This window comes from Sturnus vulgaris, chromosome 2, assembly GCF_052056855.1.
Source record: "Sturnus vulgaris isolate bStuVul1 chromosome 2, bStuVul1.hap1, whole genome shotgun sequence".
NCBI lineage: Eukaryota > Metazoa > Chordata > Aves > Passeriformes > Sturnidae > Sturnus > Sturnus vulgaris.
In genome coordinates, this window is record NC_142244.1 from 100,180,220 (window position 1) to 100,202,381 (window position 22,162).

Consider the following 22,162-nt stretch of genomic DNA (forward strand, 5'->3'; position numbering starts at 1 on the left):
GACATTTAATTCTGGATATCAGGAAACCTAAGAACAGCATTTTTCTCTCAACTGAGTACCAAGACATCCTGGCATGAATGGGTGTGATTTAGATTATCTGTCATATAGACATGTGCCCTTGATCAGATGATCCCACTCCCAGGTGGCCCAAATTGGACACAGCAGACAAACAACTTTACTCATCATTTTTACACAATGACTATGGTTAAGCAAAACTGAAATAGAAGAGACTATCTGTGGAATAAAAAAAATCCAGTGTTTACTGCTGTGATATGAAATCAGTGGCTTAACAATCTAAACAGAGACAGCTTATCAAGCTCTTACCTTTGGGGATAGTAATCTGACAGCCCAGGTCACAGTCCTGCTGCAACTGATAAAAAGCCACTTCCTGCAGCCGAGCACGCTCCAGCTCCGAGAGGCTTTGAACGGGAACTGACTTCAGCCGAACACTGCGCCCTGACATGCTGTTCCAAGTGAAATCACCCTACAGGAAATCAAATGGAAAAATATGAAGCATCATATGGTATTCACAGTTTAATAAACAGAACCATCTCTCTTACTGCGAGAAAAAACAACACAGGTTCTTCTCACCAAAAGGCCATTTTCTTGGACATCTCTAAGCTTTCAAATATCTCTATTTTCCCTAGAGCAGCATTCCTTAAAAGGGATACAGACATGCAAAACAAGAAGTCAATTCTGTCTGAGGCCATTTAATCAAGTATTATTGCAAAAACATTAGGATTCCAGTAACAAAAAGCACAAAGCAGGGAAGGGGGAGGGGGGCAAGCGTCCTTGTCTGCTTTTCCCAGTTTGCTTTTGCTGTACAGTTCTCGATTGTCACTTAATTCTTTTCCTGCACCATTGGTCAGAGCAGCAGATCTTCAAAGGTTCATGGACAACATGAATCTTATCTCCCACATCTTGCTAATCTGACTCCACCAGACTCTAAGAGTGCACTGACAGACCCTTTTTCAACTCATCTCCTCCTTATGACAAGGCTGTGTTTAGAACAGGATTGTCTAAAGGACAAAATATTCCATGTTTTTGAAGAGCTGCAGTAACAACCTAGTTGTTAACATTTATAGAGGAAAACAGCATGAGATATGCTACATCTCTTGTAAGGTACTAATTATGCTCAGAAAGCAAACTGAAAGCTTTAGCTGTTGTACATCCCACCTGTGAGAACCTATACAAAAAACTACTCTCCGAGTATTCAGACTGGGCCAGAGAAATAATAATCACTCAAAGAGAACAGCGAGCATAAACACAAGTTTAAAGCCTGACAATTAACTTAAAGGAAGACTTGCAGAATTCATCAAAGCATCATCAAAGAGCACAGATTATTACAGAGAGAGAAAGAAGAATTTGTTTTTCATTCTAACCATGTTAAAAAATAGATATGAATCTTGTCAGTAAGTAAAACCATGGTGCAGCTGCTGATAATAAAAAAACTCTGATGCACATCAGCTGGGCTATAAGAAACCCACCAACATGCCTTTATCACAGCATGGCAGGCTTCCAGTTAATAAACTTTATTCTCATTTTCAGTTTAAATTTCAGCATCTGTACCTTCATTGCATATTATTTTTTTTCACTGTAAACTTATGATTCATCTGTTCTACACATCTAACTGCAGTCAAAGGATGTCCACTGACTTTAGAAATTACTAGCTCCTTAATATAAAAATCAGTAAAATTTTACTTTACTTAGCAGTTATGCATCCTGTTGCATGTAAACACCTCTGTGCAAATTTCCAAATATTTTGCCCATATATGTACATGTATATTTATATACACACATACAACCTGTGCAAACATTTGTATTTAAACATATATATGCACACCTATCATTGTGTGTTTTCACACAGAGGTATGAGACAAAAAACCATTAACAAATGTGCAGCACCATTTAGCAATATAGATTAAAGGAATTACATAATTAACATCTTTTCTTGTGATTCAAGAAATATGTTTGAGTTCAGCATAGTATTTTTTTTGCCAGAGTAGTTTTTGTAAGTCATTAGGTAATCATAATAGATAAAGGTATTACCTCAATGTCAACAACTGGACCTCAATATACTTAATGCATGTACTATGATCAAAGTCTTTATCGTATTTACATGCACATGGGCCACATATGCAAAACTTATGTGTTACCCCAGTATTTGACTACTGCAATTTGTTACTTGATTTTTTGCCTCTTCACCTCTTCTCCCTCTTCTGGTGCCTTACTGTTGACTAACCAGATTTAGCAATCTCAAACTAAAGGTTTGCACAGAGACACGAGTCAAGCTGTGTAGCTTAACTCAAGCAAAATCAAACCAGCAAGAGTCACATAGACTTTATTTGCAAAGCTGCAAGTAAACATTTACATTTTTTAAAAAGCTGTTGTCATTTATAGATAAAAGTGATCAAGAACAGCATCCACAACCAGGCAATGCATAGAACAAAATGAATTCCTTTCCAACCCTGATAATGCAAAAGAAACTTTACAAGCATAGAAGTATGCCATTCAATCCTCGTGAACATATAATATATAGAGTATTCTACAGTCAAAATGGTACAGACAGAGAAATACAGGTTTTTATGTGGAGTTTAGGGGTATTTTATCTTCATTATTTCTCCATCACGAGCATTTTCATAAACAAAACTATCACTGATATGTCTACCATAAAAAATTTGAAATCCTAACCCTTAGTATTAAAACAGGAAATCTCTGAGGTAGCTCTGTAACTGCAAGCAGTGAGCTGTTGCTGTGGGACAGCCCTGCACTAAGGTCCTACTCTGGGGACTCCAGCAAACCTCTGCACAGAGCTGAGCTGCTTCATATGGGCAGAGCACCCAACTCAGCACTACCTAGGCATGGAATATCCCACCCTTCCACCCATGCAAAGTGCTAGGATCACAATCCCTGGAAGTATTTAAAAGATGTGTAGAGGTGGCTCTTAGGTTCATGGTGGACTTGGGAGTGCTGGGTGTTGGGACTTGATGATCTCAGTCTTTTCCAACCTAAATTATTCTATGATTTTCTTTTCTGTAGGAATTCAAGGATTTGAAACCAACACAACTGTAAAAGCACCAAACAAGATTATGAGGCCTGATCCTTTCAATCCTTTTATTCTGCCAGTTTGCAAGGCCCCCATATGATCCTGGTGCTCATGTCTAGCTAAAAACAGTGTTTGCAACATCTGCACCTTGCAATGCCACAACAGGTTGCTGAGATTAAAGAATGTGCAAACAATTTGCCCAATTGCTGTGCAGTAAAGAAGACATTCCTTTTCAACACTTGATGGGTTTGATAAAATCTCTGCTAGGTCACATTAACATAGGTTTTTATTATGCTAATGGAACACATGACTAATAAACTAAAATATTTTTGGAAAATCATGTGGTAGGTAGGGCCAATGAAATCTCTTAATCTTTAAAGGCTCAATAAATATTTCCTTGAAAAAATCTGTTTCATTTGCAAATACATATCACTTATATATCACCGTCTTCTGTAAGTCAAAACATAGTATTTGAGAATTTAATCTATTCAAATACTCCCATGCTTTACAAAATGCAAGGTAAATTAAAGACCTCATCTTCCTCTCAAAGCACAGTTATACAAGCAGCCTGTAAATTATTGCAAAATCATCCAAGCTTGGAAAAGGTCCAGAAAGTCAAGCTCCCTTGAAGAATGGGTGCTGGTGTAATTACATCTACCTAAAGCTATTCTGCACTCTGTGGGGCAACCAAAGGAGGAAAAGGGTAGCACAAACATGAAGAATATTTTCTGCTTCTTTCTCCATGTGAGAGGCAACACTTCACCAGCCTAATTCAACATCAGCCTGACCTAGCTGGAAGCTTAAAAGGAGCAGAAGATCTTTAAGCAACGTGTCAGAATAACGTGTTTGTTTTTTTGAAGTTCATGACCGTATGTGTTCAGACATAGTTGCTCTCTATTATTTAGATTATAGAACTATAGATCTGAATATGCTCTGCAAATGACTCCATCACCAAGAAGAAAACGGCAACACATAAACAGAGGAGTGTAAATAGAAATACTGTTCTGGGATAAAGTGATCAGCCTGACAGGACATAAACTTCTAACTGCAGAGCTGTTTCTTCAAAGAATTTTATGAAACCATAATCTAGACTAAAAGCCTTCTATGGTTTCTTCCACCAACCAGTCATGTATTTTTCCTCTCAAGTCTGCAACTCCAGCTGCATTTTCTTTCTGGCACTCCCATGAATATCTAACATCTTTCTTCCACTCAAACGAGCAGTTCACTTACCAGGTAACTACCTAAAATACCAGAGCAGATGACTCAGCAAAGAAGATGACTGGAAAACTGCACCTTTTGCCTCTGAAGAATCTGAATCTGTCCATTTTCCCTGTACTTCTTGTCCACAGTTGTAAGCACAATCATAAACACATATTTAATAAGATGCAGACTGCAGCTTTTCTGATATTCTTTAAAGCATTTTTCTAATAGGTTGGATGTTTGGTAGCTCCAAAATAAACATTAAGTGGTACATCCTGACTTAAGTAACACTGTGCACTTAAATTACTCTTAAGCATGTCTAAGCTATTCTTGTGTGCCTGACCTCTTTCCCCCTAGCCTCCAGCAGAAAATCTTGCAGATGTCTTAGAGAAAAGCCTCGTTCCTCTGTCTTTTGTACAATACAGAAACTGTTGACACTGCATGGAATGCTGAATGTAGATGCAAATCTATAGGCAGTGACCAATTTGATTTCTGTGGAGTTTCAAGCCTTAGTGAGTTATGTGGATGGTGCACAGGCTGGGAAATAAGAACCCTCACACATCACAGTTTTATAAAAAAGAATTTAATGAAAAATGGAGAGTGTAATTTTTATCTTATGCCTTATTGCTATTGTTAATGACTTTGGTCTGTACTCATTTAGGTGAACACCATTATCAGATTAGCTGTCTACTTTTCATTAAGTCTTTTGCTCAAATCCATTTGAAACCACTAAGATCAAAACCAATTATGCCTACTTTTTCTATCCTAGCAACTTTCAGCTATGTGTTTGTATTTAGATGAGTCCACTGTTAAAGAACTCAGTGGTTTTACACAAGAACGTATTGCAAATAACATAGCAAATATAGTATTAGAGAGTCTTAGTTCTGTTTGTTTAATTACTTCTTCATGCTTCATGAAACCATGTATCACTGCCACTTTACACAACCTTTTGCTTCCCCTGGTCATTTATTTAAACTCTCTCTACAATTATTTCCAGACTCCTCAGGCATAAACTCTCACAATTTGGCTGTTGGTACAGGTAATCCCTCTCTTCTTCATTTCCCTGGTGTTGCTGTTAGTAAGAACCAAAATGAGTTCTGAAGTAAAAGTCAGTCACTTCAGTACAGCCACATACTCTGTCCTATTGAATCAACATGCAGAATACTGTTCCTGGACAGGATGAGAATGAAGGAGAAGGGGAAAAACTAATTTTAAGCTTTTAAGCACTATATGCAGTTAAGGACTGAATGGAAACTCCTTTACTAGTGCCATTCTAGATAACCACCCACAAATTAATGAAGAGTTAAAAAGCAGTAGATAGTGAAGTGTGCTATAGCCTGACTCTCTGCCATCCTCATTTCAGATGCTCTTCCACAGCCAGCTCAGTGCACTACAGGCAGCAGACTGGTTTCCAGCAGGCATTACAAACTACTGCAACCCAGGATGCTCTGGGATCACACAGCTGCTCCCAAGTGCCAGCTACTACTGCAAAAGAATTCTTTCAGATGAATAAAATGCCACCTCAACACTGTACAAAGAAGCACAAGGCTCGCTGTGTGACATCAAAGCATTCAGAGGAAGATATCTAAACATGGATGTACAAAGTATGGGGCCCCAACAATTAATCTTCATTAAGAAAGACTGACTTCACTAAGGCTGTTATCTAGGGTGACATCCTGTTCCCCTTGACGTCAGTGGCAAAATTATTAATATAGTGTCTCCACTAGGAAGACAGTAACTACAGTCCAGATGATTCTGTGTTAGTTTGAAGCCTTGCACTAAAGTTGCTTTATCTCACACTTTATTGTATTTAAGTGTAGTTTTATCAGAAAGATCACATTTTACAAAACACTGGTTGAGATATCAAAACTACTTAATGGCAATTAATATAACCACTGAAGTACTAAAGATAGACACTTCCTCACATCCTGTCTCATTCCCAAGGCTGGAAATCCATGTATTCAGGATCAGTACTGCAAGACAACCCCTGTGGGAACACTGGAAAGCTGGTATTCTGCTCAGGAGAGACAAAATTCACACCCACAGCAGAAATACTTCATCTAGCAAAAAGGCATGAGCCCGTGCCCAGGTAAAGATACACATTTCAGACTATTACAGTGGTGATTTCTATTTATCAGAGTAAAAACTAACTTTAGTCTAAGGATAAACAGAGAACAGAACAAGGAGCATGCTTTCACAGCAGTATTAAAATTGTTAAAATAAAGGGGAAAATATTTCCGGATCAACCTTTCCAAGCTTTCTAAATGCCTCAGGATACTATTTCATGTTTAGAGTATTTAAAAAGCATTCTCTTACAAAAATCTGATGTGTAATGGAGATTCATGTAATTCCTTTTCTGACATTAATAAACCTGAATGCAAATAAATTAATAAATGTGAATACAAAGGTATTGCCCAGCAAAATACTCATCCCTAACATATAGACTCTATACTGAACTTTTTCAACAGATTCAGAAAACTAACCTTCAGAAGTTAGAAATCTATGGTCAGATTTTTTGCATTTCTTACTTCAGAAGATACCAGTACTTCTTAAGGGATTTATCAGGAAGAACCACTAGAACTAGAAGAGACCAAATACCTTTTTGGAGATGTCAAAACAGAAACAGAACGCCTTAAAAAGTCCAGATCCAACTTCAGAATTGCAGCTGAAATTTTGTCAGTCTTCACATAAACAGATTTTTGTGTGTTTTCATGTGTAAGAGAGAATTAAGCATATTGGAATACTCTGAATTTTGCTGCAGGTTAAGGGTACAAGCAGTGCTGTCACAACTATGACTGCATGAAGTAACAAGTTGAAAAACTATAGTAATTAAACCATCTAAGAGCACAGTAATGAGGTACAGAAGTTTCTCATCAATCTCAACACAAAATATATGGGATATCCTGCCTTCATTAAGAGGAGAATTATTTTCCCTTCTATTAGTTCATTTACTGTACATTTCAAGAGGCTGGTGCTATGTTTTTCGAAGTCTTAAAACTTGCTCCTGCTTCACTGGGAATAACAAACTCTGCAGGCTAATAGTAAGGCTGAAACTATATGTGAACTGTATTTAAACAATCTGAATGAAAAGAATATAATTACATGTCCTATCTGGATATATGATCCTGAAGAAGTACAATATATCCTGGTGAAACGATGAGGATCTCTGCTTGCACAGCACAAAACTTAATAATTTCTGCACCCAATTAGAAGTATCTATGTGACCACAGCCAATGCTTTGAACAGTTAGGACTGGCATCTATTTGTATTATGTTCTAAATAAAAGAAAAAATTGCAGCATTTTAGAAGGAAGGAAATTACCTACTATTTAACAGAGAGAATGCATGTGAAAGAGTACACATTGTAATTTCCAAGTCTGCAAAAACTTTATCTGCCTAAGTATTGTACACAAAGCTAAAAATACATATTTGAGTACTTTAGTTTACTTCCTGGATTTTGAGCTTTTAATACTCATGCAGATTACATGATCTGACAAGGATACTACCAGAATCTCAAAATGAAGTTAAAAATCAAATCATTCTGTAACTCCAAGAACTAAGATCTGAATAAGAGCAGAGTCTTTAATTCAGTATAAAACTCTATTCTTACCGTTTCAAGTGCTTCATACCAGTCTTTCCTATAAATTTGTACAACTGACAGAAAGAAAAATGAGGTCTGTTGCACACAGGAAAACGGTCATCCAACTACCTACATACCAGATCTGGCTGGAAAACAATTCTAGAGCATTATTTTCTTCTTTTGGGGGGAGAGTGAGGCTGAGTGTGATTTACTTGATAGGTACAAAATGCAAGATATCTCTAAATATTTACTTATTAAAAGTGACAGCTCTCAGTTACTCAACTGAAACACAAAGGACTTGGGAAGAAGTCTGCACTAACTGACCTGGAGCAAGAATTTGAACCAAGCTTTCACACAATCACAGAATCATTTAGGTTGGAAAATACCTTTGAGATCATCATGTCCAACCTTTGACTGGACACTACCATGTAAATTAAACCACAAGCACTGTGGTCATCGTCATTTCTTGACCAACTCCAGGGACAGTGACTCCACCACCTCCCTGGGCAGCACATTTTAATGCTTAACAACTCTTCAGTGAAGAAATTACTCAGAATGTCCAACCTAAACCTGCCAAGGTGCAACTTGAGGGTGTGTCCTCTCCTACTGCTGGTTGCAGAGAGCAGTAGGATCCCCCTTCACCTTCCTCTTTCTCCAGGCTAAGCAACCCCACCTCCCTCAGCCACTCCTCACAGGACCTGTGCTCCAGGCCCTTCCTCAGCTCCTCACACTCCTCCACATACTCTAGCATCTCAGTGTCTTTCTTGTGGTGAGGGGTCCAGAAACTGGGACACAGAACTTGGGGTGTGACCTCACCAGTGCCCAGGACAGGGGAAGAACCACCTCCTTTGACCTACAGGCCACACTATTTCTGGTACAGGCCAGGATGCCACTGGTCTTTGTGGCCCCCTGGGCACTGCTGGCTCAAGTTCAGCCACTGTTAACCCTCAGGTCCTTTTCCACTGGGCCACTTTCCAGCCACTCTTCCCCCAGACTGGAGAGATGCACAGGGCTGTTGTGGATAAAGTGCAGGACTCAGCACTTGGTCTTGCTGAACCTCATGTTGCTGGGCTTGGCCCATGGATCCAGGTTCACTCCATCCCAGACAACTGCCCTACTCAGGAAGCCATTGCCTACTCCAACATCTCCCTCCCTACCATGCTGAACCTCAGCAGAGTGCCAGAGCAATCTCCAGCCCCTCCAGAGCCATCTGCAAACTCATGACATGAATGGCTACTCTCAGAGCTGACTTGGACACCTCTAACAGTGACCACCTACCCACTCTGTACTGTGACCATATGTGCTTCCTCATGCACATTCTCTTTTTCATAAACTGGCTGAGATAAAGGCTGAAAAAAGGTTATAGGAGGCATTTTCTTATTTAAGGAAGTTTTTCTTTGAGTCCTGAGTTTATATCACAGCAGTGTAAGCTGCAGTGTAAGCAACACAAGAGTTCTAGAAGGCAGGGACAAGAGCATTTCAAACACACAACAAGAAAACAATTAGCTTTTAAAGAATAGGAGTTTTTACTTATTTTGCTACATAATCTACACTTCAGTTTTATCACTCACACTATGTTCACATGTGCAAACACTGCCCTGTGCTACACACTGATGTCATGCAGCCCCGGACAAGGCTGCACCACTGAGTGAGTTACAGTGCTCTGCCAATCTACTTGGTTTATTGGGACTGTGTTTCCTGCTTTGTTTGTTGGGGTTTTCATAAGATCTGGGATATCAAATTCCACCCACACCTGCAGCTGTTTTGCTGATTCTGTTTCTTTCCTGAAGACCCTGCAAAGACAATTCTCTATGGAAAAGTTCAGAAAATACACAAAATCTAGTAACAAGGGAAAATACTGTGAGTACAAAGAGGTGGCTTTGCACCCCTTAGCATTATGAATACTTTTCATCCATGCAATTACTTTTCCTCTTCTTTCTATGCAATGAAGCACAATATGATACCATTTTGCAAAACACAGCACAGGACATTACATTGCCTTAATGCAAAGCACTATTTGGCATTTCTTAAAAAAATTTTACTGTTTGCACACGACTTCTGATCTGCCATTAAGTTCAATACCAAACAGAGTTTAAATATTTTTTAAGAAACCACTTCAACTATACTGGAACTATAGAAACTGCTCTGAATGGATATATAGCTATAGGTCAGACTGATGGATCTTTGTATGTGCCTGGATAGACCTCTAAAGAGCACCTTGAACCTCACCACTATATTAACATGGAAGCTTGTTAAAAATGTGACTTCTAAAGTAGGAAATGTAAAATGGATCCACACAAATAAAAACACTGTGCTGCAACATCAATTTTCAGGAAAAAGGTATATTTTCTAAACTGTCCCTCCAACGTGAAGGACCTCAAATTCAAACTGTACCCACCAGACATTCCGCCACTTCTTTCTTTGTTTTGAAACAGCACATTTACTTTGGACAGAAAAGGGGAAAAATAGCCATAAAGTTCCCACTGTTATGAAAAACAGAAACAATTGCTAGAGTTACAAGCTCCTCACTGACTGAGCCAGATAATGAACAGCTCTGGGTCTCGACTTTCTTGTATGCAGTTAACTTGAATTTAAAAATGCAACAGTAACACAGCCACAGCCATAAAACCTGATCTTACAGAAAGTGTTATTTGCCAAAATGAACCCATCAGTGGCAGCTGTCATGCCATCAGCTTTCAAAGCCCCTTTATCCTCAGCATATTTTTCTCACAACTGCCTGGGTTACGTGCCCTTCATGCACAAAGCATACGAAAAAGGATAGATGTGTCACCACAGACTCCAAAGCAAACCACCTGACAAAGCCACTCGAATACAAATCAATCTAATTACACAGTTTGGTTTCCAACGTTAATGTCACTTCTCATTCCATAGTTTCATTACTCTCAGTCTTTATGCAAACAGGCACCGTCATGAAATTGGTCTGAAAACAAACAGTATTTGAGGGCTCTCAGTTTGTTGATGGATTTCCAGAGCCAAGTAATCCCTGGCAATGCTTGGTAGTGCCAGCTTTTTTCACCACTGAATCTAAGATGCTCACTTATCTTTGAATTCATCTAAAGCCCAAAAACATTAAGCCTGATGTCACCATGAACGCCACATTCAGACGATGTTCTCCATCACACTTACCTCTATCCTATATCTATACAGGATTATTCGGTTTCCTTACCCATTAACTGAGCTCTCTTCTGTCTTCAGTGTTCTTTAATGTTTGCTCAAACCAGGCTTGAATTAAGGACGCACATCCAGATATGCTGTATCATAAAATAAATTAAGAATAATGTTGTTGACCTGCAGCTGTGTACTAAGCAGCCGAGAGTGAGCCCAGCTGGAGCAGCTGTGACTCCCAGGACACCTTTTGCTGCCAGACGTCATGAATCTTAAAGAGGAAAAATTATCTTTTCCTTTCTCCACTTTGAAGCAAGCTAAGAGCCTGGCCCAAGGAAAAGCTCAGTCTCACAGACAAGCTGTGACTGGGTTCCCTGCTTCTTACTCCAGAGATGTGCTGAGATAGTGCAAGGAGCAGTGAGGAAGGTGCAGATCTCCTCCCAAAAATCCTTCAACCTGTGGATGTGCAAACTCAGAACCAACTGTAACTGCCCCAACTGTCAGGAGTAGCCAAGAGTGCTGGACACAGCTGCTGTGGCACCTCAGAACAGAACAAAGAGCTCTCAGCAGCTTCTGCCTGACCTTCTCACACAGAGCTTTTTAAAACACCTCTGAAAATTTACTCAGGCAGTCCAGCTATATTTACAACACAATTTTGACAACAGCAACACAGAGACTGAGTGCTTTACACAGTCTGCTAGGGGAAAAAAAATCCTTGATAAAGGCACTGCTTCATAAATAATGTCTGTCATGTTCACAGTCCCCATACAGAATGCTGTCATCTATACTGCGTGGGCAGAGAGCGTAGGAAATTTGTGAGAAACAAACAGTGAATCACCAATTATTCTGATGGCAGCTCTGCCCTGTGTGGCTTTTCACCAAGTCATTCTTCAGAGTGACAAGTTTGTTTGTCAGCTGGCATGACCTAGTGCTTCATCAGATTGCACACAGAACCACGGGCTCGAGTTCACAGCAATGGCAAGGGAGATTATGTAGTGTGACTTTCTGGATTTTTTTTTTCCCTCCAAATATCTACCCAGATGCTTTGTCCACCTCTAAATCAGCAGGCTGAAGAGCTGTCCACCAGCCAGGGTATGAGAGCCTCAGCTCAAAAACTCACAGTCCCTCCTGGGTTGACATCTTGGCCATTAGCCTGGTTCCTGGTAGCACCAAACTCGGACATCAGATGCCCTTAATTTTGGAGCCTTATGAAAGCCCAGGGAAATCAATGCAGAGGCCTCAGCATTTTCAGTGTCTCTTAGATCCAACATCAAATCCTCAAATTATGCAGCTCCTCACCTCCACTTCCAGCTTCTTTCCACACTGCTGCCCAGGGCTGAGAGGTACCAAGACCAGCTGGTGTGCTGCACATTAGGCACCAAACCATACAGGATTTCCACGGCAAAAACAGCTGCCTTATCTGCAGAGAGAGCTGAATAACCTCAGCAAAGTACTGTCACTGACTGCTGAGATGCTGCAGATAAAGAGCAGTGTCCTGCTAGTCCTCTCATAAATATGCTGTACATTTGTAGTCCTTGCAATCTTTCTTCAAAAATAAGTTTCTTTAGCTCACATAACCCTTGTGCCAATATTCTTTGAGTTTCCTTAATGTGTAAAACTCTGGGGTTGTGCTCCTTCTTGAGCCTGGCTCACTCAAACCATGTGATGAAGGAACTGCCATTTCCAGCTCTGAAAACAAAGCATCTAAAATCACCAACCTTCCTTGGCGGCCTGCATAAAGATAAAATTTAATGTGTGTGAAGTATTGAGAGTCTGTCCCCCTTTTACTTCTGAGCGTCAGAGATGGGTCTTTTCCTTTATCTTAGATTTAAAAAAAAGTCAAACAATATTGGAACTACAGATTCAAATTCATATTTATTGGAAATACAGGTAGAGAGAGTTTCCTTTCTAAAACTGAATTCTGCTTTGAACCTGGATTCTTTACTCTAAAAGTGTTCTCTGCAAAAAACCCCAAGGTTCTTTGGGGCACACTGTCTATGCTGTCGAGTTGAACTTATTTGTATATAATTTCTATTAGCTACCAGCATATCTAGGAACTTATTTTTTCCCATTTCAAACTACTTTTTTCAGTAATGCACAGCTTTATATTTAAAAACATGCTATTGTTTTAACATTTAATATAACTAAATGTTATAACACAGAATGTTCACAGCTTGTGGAGAGGTTATATAAAATATACCCTGTCAGCAACAAAAAGGAAGAAAATGAACATTTGGTTTATTCTTTTGATTATTTTTTTCCCAGAGCACTCCAAAATATTAATCTTAAAATTTTTAATTGAGCTTGGCCTAAACTCTCACAGAAAAATTACACACTTCTTAGACTGTAACTTTGTCATTCATAGACAAGGAGTATGGGACTTTTAGTTTCTTTATTAATTGTGCAAAATCCCAAGGACTCACTCAGACTCTGGAGAGATGCAGGATTAAGAGAACCAAATTACCAGGAACTGAGAATTCCTCTGGCTGATCTCTTGTTACACCAATGACCAATTCTAGACATAAATGCCTCATGGGACTGTCAAAAATAGCTTCAGAAACAGAATTAACCTAAAATCTCAGTCTTTTCAGTGGAAAAAAAATAGGATTTTGTCTTAAAAACAACACTTATGAAAAATATGTTTCCTGTGGACAGTAACGACAGCTTGATGAAAATCTAAAAAATGTTTTCAGTTAAGACTGATGGTTTTTGTCCAAAATGTGCTGGTGTACCTCATGGTGGCTGCCATTCAAGAACTTTGTATGTATAACTATGTATTTTTCCCCTTGCAAGCAGGAGTTCCTGTGACAGATTCCTTCCTCCACTCCCAGCAATGGCATCACACCACCAAAAGCCTTCCAGGCTCATTAGAAAGAACCTGGGGTATAAAAGCCCCTGCAGAATAGCTTTTAGGAGACACAGCAGAGCTACTGTGAATAAAAACAGACTGGATCTTTGCATTTCCATGAAAACGAATTGAAAAACACTGACTAGTCCAGGCTTTCCTGCATTCTTTTTTGAACTCTGCCATGGAGCCTGAGAAACAGACTGAGCATCCAGAGCCCTACAAGATTATATGCACTAGGTTCAGCTGAAACAGCTCACTCGGAAATAAATAAGAGAAGTACAACAACCTCTATTAAATTTACACTTGATATGATCCTAAGACCTGTGAAAAGAGAGAAGTGGTTGCAAATTGCACATGCAAAAAAGGCAGTTTAATTATATCTCCGCTGTCTGGTCCAGTAACCACAGAACACCCATCTGCTCCAGACACTCTCTGCCTGTGCTCACAATCTCTAAAAAGCAGAAAGCAAATAAAAACCAATTCAATATATTTAACTTGGGGGTTTTTAATCTCTTAATTCTAAGTGCTATCCATCACCAGAAACTGATGACTCCAAAAGAGGTGACGTAAATACTCTGACAAGTTCTATTAGACTCTAATAAAAGCCCATACATTGAGACAGATGAAGAGAGAACATGCAGCATCATTCCTCTTTCCAGAAAAGGAAAGCATCATAAGGAGCTGCAGAGACTGAAAGGCTGATGAAGAATAGAAAAGCCATCCTGGAGGAACCAAAGCTGGGTTTGCTCTGACATGCTGGTGCTGTTGCTGTAATCTCCAAGAAGGGTATGCTCTCTATTTTATCAAACACTTTTAAAAGCAGCCAAACATATTCCAAGTCATTGCAATATTCTGAAAATGCCACTTTACAGCTTTGTTTTAATAAAACCACAGAGCAGATTTTATTTTTAGTGTAGCTCCAAAATCCAGGTGTGACAAGCAGCATTAGGTACAGCCCACACCTCAGCGGCCCTTGAACCACAAGGACAAGCTCCCACCTTTGGAGGTGTTTAGATACCTGACCTGCAGAAAGCAGAGCACAGGGAGAACTATGGACTTAACTGATATTTTGGAAAATGCTGCACTAGATTTTTAAAAAGAGGATGCAGGAAGAGTCTTGTCCAGGCCTCAGCAGCTCCCCAAATGTGCAACCACAACTCCAAGTCCTGTTTCAGAAACCAAGAACAAAGAGCACAGGCCCTACTCCTAAAGCATTTGAAAAGACACGTCTCCATCCACAGTCTGCAAAGGAAGGACAAACATAAACAAACTCAAAGGCAGACTGAAAACCTATTTTTAGATAAATGAAGAGCATGAAAGCTTTCCAATGTCCTCTGCTTACCCCCTCTTCTATTTCTTGTCTTCCCCTCCCCTTATTCCCTGGATGCCTTGCTGTTGATAGTCAATGCTCTCTGCTCCTATTTAAAATTTCTAATGGCAATCTAGCAAGCATCCCCACTCCAATTATTTTAATATGTCTGTGTTAAGTAGTCACAACAGCTCCTCTTATCAACATTATTATTACTGCAATTAAAATATACATTAGTCAATTAAAAGATCCACATAAACCTCTTTAAATTTTACCTTTTGTTATTGACTGAGCAAAGCATTAAGTGAAAAGAGGAGGAACCAGGAGTGTGGACTTCAGAGCCAGTATGAAGCTCTTGCAGAAAAAAGGCATACAGACAGAGGAAGTCGAAGAGCTTTCACTGCAGTGTCCTTGTAAAACCAACAATTGCCTGCCAGGTTGAGCTTCCTGCAGGATCTCACACTGTTGTTGTACAAAGAACATCCCCATCTCACAGACACATAACAGCACTGCATATTGCTTTTGAACTTTTATCAAACTCTACTCACATCAAAGTACCACAGCATTTCAGCTTACTATCAAAGATTTCCAGTAACATATGGGTCTAGAGAGCAGATTAATTTTGAGGTTTACAGGGTTTAAAGAGTTCTTATCTGCATTATGCCCTTTAATGAGCTAAATAAGAGTATTTGATAGAGCTCATTAATAATCACAAAGAATACTCCAGGGAAACTCAATCCAAAAGCCTGTATTTTGAAATAAGAGGGATTATACACTTAAGTATCATTGCAATACGCTTCTAATAGGCTGTGGATGAGTTTTAGTTGATTGCCTTAGACATGCTCTTTGTTCTCTAGATCCCCAGGGATCTCCTACAGGAACTTCTGCACTAGAGGGGAGAGTCTACCTCATGCCAGCCTCCTTCAGAAGTCACACTCGCTTTAATACAATTACACATATGTACTCACCTAAGTGTCCAGCTCTTCAGAGAAGTCACCCTGCCTTAGCTGCAGTATGACAATTTTCAATAGCTGAAGTTGTTGCTATTTGTTCAGAAACAGAGGACGACAGAAAAAAAACGGATATAAATAAAACTCTTTAAGAGCCTTTACTCAGGTCTGAAGAATTCAACAGCTGCATCCCATTCAAAAAACGGAACAGAATAAATATCCTCAGCTACAAGAATGACTTTCCAGGGGCCAAGCTGAAAATCGGGTGCATTTCTAAAAGAAGACATTGATTTTAAAGGCATTTGCAATACATGCACATTTTGTGGCATTTTTATGAGTTAAAATATCTTTATGGTATCTGGTATTTGCTTTAAAGTTTTATCTCCAAGAGGTATGTGAAAGTTTAGGCACATTTCATTGTATGTATTTACATAAGGAATACATAAAACTCCAGTTGTTGCAGAGAGAAGCCTGCAGGTGTGCTCTCTGTGCTTTTGGAAAGTGACAGCCTGGGAACACTGTATACAAGAGATGTTTTGGTAAAGATGAATACAGCTAGTCAATAATGCTTCCAGCCGGAAACTGAGGGAATAATAAAAATGAAGCATTTGTTCAATGTATAACTTTGTGTTTATTATTCCACAGAAGGCTACTTCCCTTACACTTCTCCACTCAAATCCTCCCCTGAATAAACATTAAACGTGCTTTTCCTCTCTGACTTTTCACACAGCACAGAACTAATGAAAGCGTATGTTACCGGTGTTATTATTCTTACCATTATTATTATCCATAAATAATTCACCAAAGAGCTAACTGGATTCAGGAATTCCTTAGACTTTGTGAAATTTCACCCTTTCCATTTGACAGAGAAATGAAAGCCAATAATAACAAAAGTGCAGGCTAATTATGGATGTTTCAAATGCTGACACATCAGCTGTGGAGCAGACCAGACCTGCAGTGGGATTGGGTTCAAAATACCACCATCTCTAACGAGACATTCTCAGCACCACTTCCAACCAGCAGTGAGAAACAGGAACTTTTGGGGAAGCAATTAATTGCATTTGGCTCACAGAGATAAGGGCAAAACTCCAGAAATGCCTTTTTCCCCATTTCCTCCCATGCAGGGAGGGAGTGCAAGGTGGCCAGCACAGAGGTGTATGTCTTCATTGTAGCTAAATAGCAAACATGAAGTGAATGAACTGAATTCCTCCATTAAATACCATTTTCCCTGGCTGCTGAGCACCACTAAGTCTCCTCTGAGCTCTCATCAGCTAGTAAGGCTGCAGATACACGAAGTCACTTCTCAGTGGCCAACTCCACAGCTGCTTGATAAAACGTGGGGTTTTGTGGCAAACTTGCCACCAAGTTTGGCAAGCCTTTTCCCACAGGCCCAGCCCCTCCCACAGGGCTCTGGAAGAAGTGGCTTGGGCAGATCAGACTGCCACCACCTCCAGTGCACTGACCCATCCGACCAGAGCCCAAACTATGCTTCACACAAAGCTGCAGAGCTTGCACTGTTCACTCCACAGCTCAAGGCTATAGGTCATGAATTTCATGCCCAACAGTGAAAATGTCAGCTGCAGATGAACCTGCCCTTGCTTAGCTCGTTGTCTGCTGTAATTCCCTGAAGTCCAATTGCCATTTATAGTGATGAGGCTGGGTGGAGCATCCCTGGGAAGAAGGAGATCACAGGCTACATTCTTCAGCTGCTGCAAAAGTCTTTTCCCCTAGGAGCTGGGCATATGCTGTGCTATTACAAAACAAACAACAGTCAGTTGCAGTTTTCAATTATAACTACTACTGCCTTTCAACTATTTTGGTGCCAACCTCTAAAAGAATGGTTTCCAGCAGCACAAAAATTCACCCTGAAAATTGTCCCAGTGAGTTCTGTTACTAAGGATGTGAACTCACACAAAAACGAACAGCAGTACAGAGAATAAAATACCAGATGAAGTAATAATACACTCATCACGAGTTCTGATGCATTGTGGCTATGTAACTAACAGCAAGTACTGAAAATTAAAGTAAGTCAATGATGCTTTAAGCTCCTTGCCTTTTACTGTCTTCACTCAAAAAACCACCCATAGCCTTCAACAGCAAAAGAGTCAAAGCTCTTTCAAGTCCATTAGGGACTTGGCTATTGCCAGTCTGTCCTATACAGGAGGCATTCAGGCTGCAAGGGACTGCAGAGAATAGCAGAGAAGTGCAAAGAGCAGAGAGTTCACATATTGCAATGACACAGTTAATATTGTCCTCCTCCCTCATCCTTTCCAAAGGACTAAAACTGCCCTCTATCTGAAAGCAAATCAGAAAACAATAGTACAAATACCATCCATAGTTCACACTTCCAAGAAGATCGTTTAAAAGCAAATAATCTCCTAAATTGCTTTCCTAAAAAAGCTTCATTCTTTCTGCTAGTTAATAATTACAAAAGAATTTTCTCAGATTTACTGATGATGGGAAAGAGAACTGCAGTTAGAACGTTTTCTTGTAGAGAACTGAAGTAACATTTTTTTCCAGATTTCCACAGAGATGTTCAGTGGAAAAATGCCCAGTATCCTAAAACATTTCTCTCTGGAAATTAATTTCACTCTTTCCTTCCCATACAGTCTTTTATGACGTGCAGAAAAGCACACAATAAAACAATATACAGCCTTTGAAAGCACATTAAAATTAATAGCACATTAATTTCTGTTATCTGAAATGCCTGTCTGTGAATTTATTATACAGTATTCCAAATCAATAAAGATTTTCTACCAGCCTAAAAAGTCTCAGGTTGTTTTTTTTAAATAATTTCCTACCATTGCATCTGAACAGAATCAACAAGTACTATTTGGGTTAGGTTCTTTAATACAAATAGGTGCATAAAAAAGAGGCGTGAACTCCTTCATCTAAACCTTAAGCTCTAAGGTGAAAGACTAAGATGCCAACTATTAAAGCATGACTGCACATCTCAGGTTCTCATTTATTTTCAATTCTTCTGGTAATTACAGAAGTAATTCTAAGAATCATCCATCATCCTGATGAAGATACTGTTACAAAATGTGCCTACTTGTTTTTTTACTGTACCACAGGTGAGAGGGTAAGAATAATTTCAAACATGCAAGATGAACAGATTTTTTTAAACCTTACATTATCCAGACAAAAAAATCTCAGAAAATCATAAGAGAAAGAGAGCAGGAGATGGTAGAATGAAGAGGGAAGAGGCACTGACCCAGCTTGTTCATCTCACTGGAGAAGAGAGCAGGGATACATTCCAGAACAGGTGATCATTTCAATCACAGCACCTCACACAGCTGATTTGCAATAGGAGCTGATATGTGATGTCACTGAGCTCAGCTATGAGCCAGGCAGCCATCCCATCCCATCCCATCCCATCCCATCCCATCCCATCCCATCCCATCCCATCCCATCCCATCCCATCCCATCCCATCCCATCCCATCATGAGACAAGAGGGGGAGAGCTGACAGAAGTGGGGCTGCAGCCACAGCTGTCCTCCCCCCAAAAGCTCAGTGTCAGTGTCCTACCCCCTAAAAGAGCTCACCTCCACCACTGGGAGCCATGAGCTGAGGGGAAAGTCCTGAAGGCACACAGGCAACCTCAGCTGGCACCACTTCAGGTTTCTAACCGCGTTAGCCCATTTTTCTTCAATGTTTTTCTCTTGTCCTACTGCTCTGTGGTAACTACTCCCCCTCCTGCCCTTCAGCCCTGCAGGACTACCACAAAAGGAAAACAACTGCTGTACAATACAAAGGCAAACGACAAACTAAGCAGCTCTTAACATCACAAAAGAATACAGCAATAAATCAGAGGGATGAGGAGGGAAAAGGACTGTAATTTATCTTCTGCTTAATGCCTCTCCTGTATTACAGCACATACAGCATTTCAGCAGCAGTATGATTTTAAAGATAATTACCCCTTGTAAACTGTATTCCCTTTTTACCCACCTGTGATGAATTATTTGAGGCAACTCTAGAGAATGGCAGTCCAAGTTGCATCCCACTGGCCAGGATGCACCCCAAGGGATGGCTCTGTCCAGCTCCCTAACACTTCTGTCATCAAATAGCACAGCCTCTCAGCAGACAACTATTTTGCTGTATAATGGAGCCCTGGGCTGGCCATACAGACTCGTTCTAGACAACAGCAGGGATTGCCTTTGCAATGCCTAAAATTTAAAAAAAAAAAAGTGTATTTAAAAAATTCTTTTTTCTTTTCTTATTTGCCCTTATTAAAACATGATGCACAAAAAGCATTTGATAGTCTACTGATTTGTGTACCTACAGCTGCTTAGATTTCTATTATGATGGTATGAAATCAGCAAATGCTTGAAATAAATACTGGACTTTTTTTCTTTTTTTTTTTAATGCTTGAAAGGTCACTTTGCAGTACACTGCTGTTGAAGAAAACATTATTAATCAGGATGTTACCTCATGTTTTCATTTGAGTATCTTGTTTCATAATTTAGGATCCACATTTTGAATGTAAAAATTATACTGTGTTTGTTCCCCACTGACCTTACCACCAGTTTTGCTCATTCCAGTTTGAATTAATAAAGCTACTAAATCACTTCACATTTGTCCTCATGTAAACACAGTCACAATCTGCTGGTTCCCTCTTGGTCACTTTACACACTTCATCACTTCCTTTTCTTTATACAAAAGGCACCATCTGTGTAAAGACATACGTTCTGGATAGATGATGCACTCCAAACTGCAGACATTTACCTTGCCAATAGTACTGTGTTGCTCTCTAACGCCAAGGATGGAGAATTTATTGGCTCTGCTGACAGCCACCATGGATTTCAAAACTCCACAAGCCAAGAAACATTCATCTAAGCCATCATGTGGGTTTTATGCTGTGCTGGACCTAGATCTGTTTTCTAAATCTTGGACTCTGCCTCACCAGTAAAACAACCCCAGGGAAACCAGTGCAAAACACAGATACAGCTGGAGCCCTGCAGAAGCTGTAAGGATTCAACATAAAATGTGGAAGCAGATATGTGTGTGTCTGCATTACAGATACAGCAATGCATGCACTACCTTACATTTAGAACAATTCATTGACAAAATAGTAATAATAGAATGAGAATACTCAGCTGTTCCAGGTTAAGAAGCAGGAAAAAAGACTATTCCAAGTAGGAAGACCATATAGCCTGGGTGGGAAATCAGGGACACAGGAGAAAGCTGAGTTACTGTACGCCTGTAGGTGTGCTTGGGCAGCCTACAAAATTCTCACCATGCCTTGCTAAGGCACTAGCAAACACATCTGAAACAGCAACAAAAACCCCACCTACTGAAACTTCCAACATGCTGTAACAAGTTATTACCTGTTTTAATTTGCTGCATATTTAACAAGTTTCCATACAAAGGTACTAGGGCCTGAGTATAAAGAGAGCCTTGCAGGATACAGGTTGCATGGTCCTTTATGAGGTGGAGTATTTTCCAGCGGGTTAAGAGCTAACCTTATCTTGTTTATTCCACTGTGACAGAGAATAATCCTGCCTATTCTGTTTGTATGGCATCATGCATTGAAGATTTTGGAGATTTCTAAGTGCTGGTAGACCCCACTGTCCCCAAAGTGGGCTGTAGAGACCCAGAGAAGCTGGCTTTAGTCAGGGGGTTGTCACTTGTGCCAGCTCTGACTGCAGAGCAAACACAGCTTCATGTACATCAACACCAGAAGCTTTTATTTTATTCATCAGAAAGTGTGTGATCCTCAAAGCTGTCCCTACACTTAGGGGAACACAGCCGACAATTATTACCTGTGTTAGTGCTGTTAACTTGCAGCTATGGAAAGACACCATCTGCTATCTCCTGAACAGGATCAAAATGAATGTATTTGCAAAGTGCAAATTTGCCAGTCAAAGTGCACACGTGTGGTTGGCTGCCTTAGCTCTACCATCTGCTAAGCTTCAGCAGCCCTGTGATGCTCCCAATACCATGGCTTATCACTGCTGATATGGACAGTCAACCAAACTGTCCTCTCACTCAGGGCTGAAGTGCTGTGTTGTCATGCTGGAGAAAACCACAAACCCATAACCCAAGATTGCAATGTGTATTCACAAACTACACGTGTCTGGGCTCATGCAGTGACCCAGCTGGCA

The 22,162-nt window shown here is 40.0% G+C and overlaps 1 protein-coding gene across 4 annotated transcripts in view; it reads right to left on the reverse strand.

Annotated features, from left to right (window-relative positions):
* ARHGAP6 (Rho GTPase activating protein 6) overlaps nucleotides 1–22,162 on the reverse strand; it is a 312,268-nt gene that overhangs the window by 59,210 nt on the left and 230,896 nt on the right. For 3 of the 4 annotated variants that reach the window (XM_014882414.2, XM_014882415.2, XM_088160197.1), the window contains exon 2: nucleotides 325–484. In XM_014882414.2, the coding sequence (XP_014737900.2) occupies nucleotides 325–484 (160 nt within the window). Of the gene's footprint in view, nucleotides 1–324; nucleotides 485–20,006; nucleotides 20,164–22,162 lie in introns of those variants that run through there. The other variant, XM_088160196.1, reaches the window with a different exon arrangement.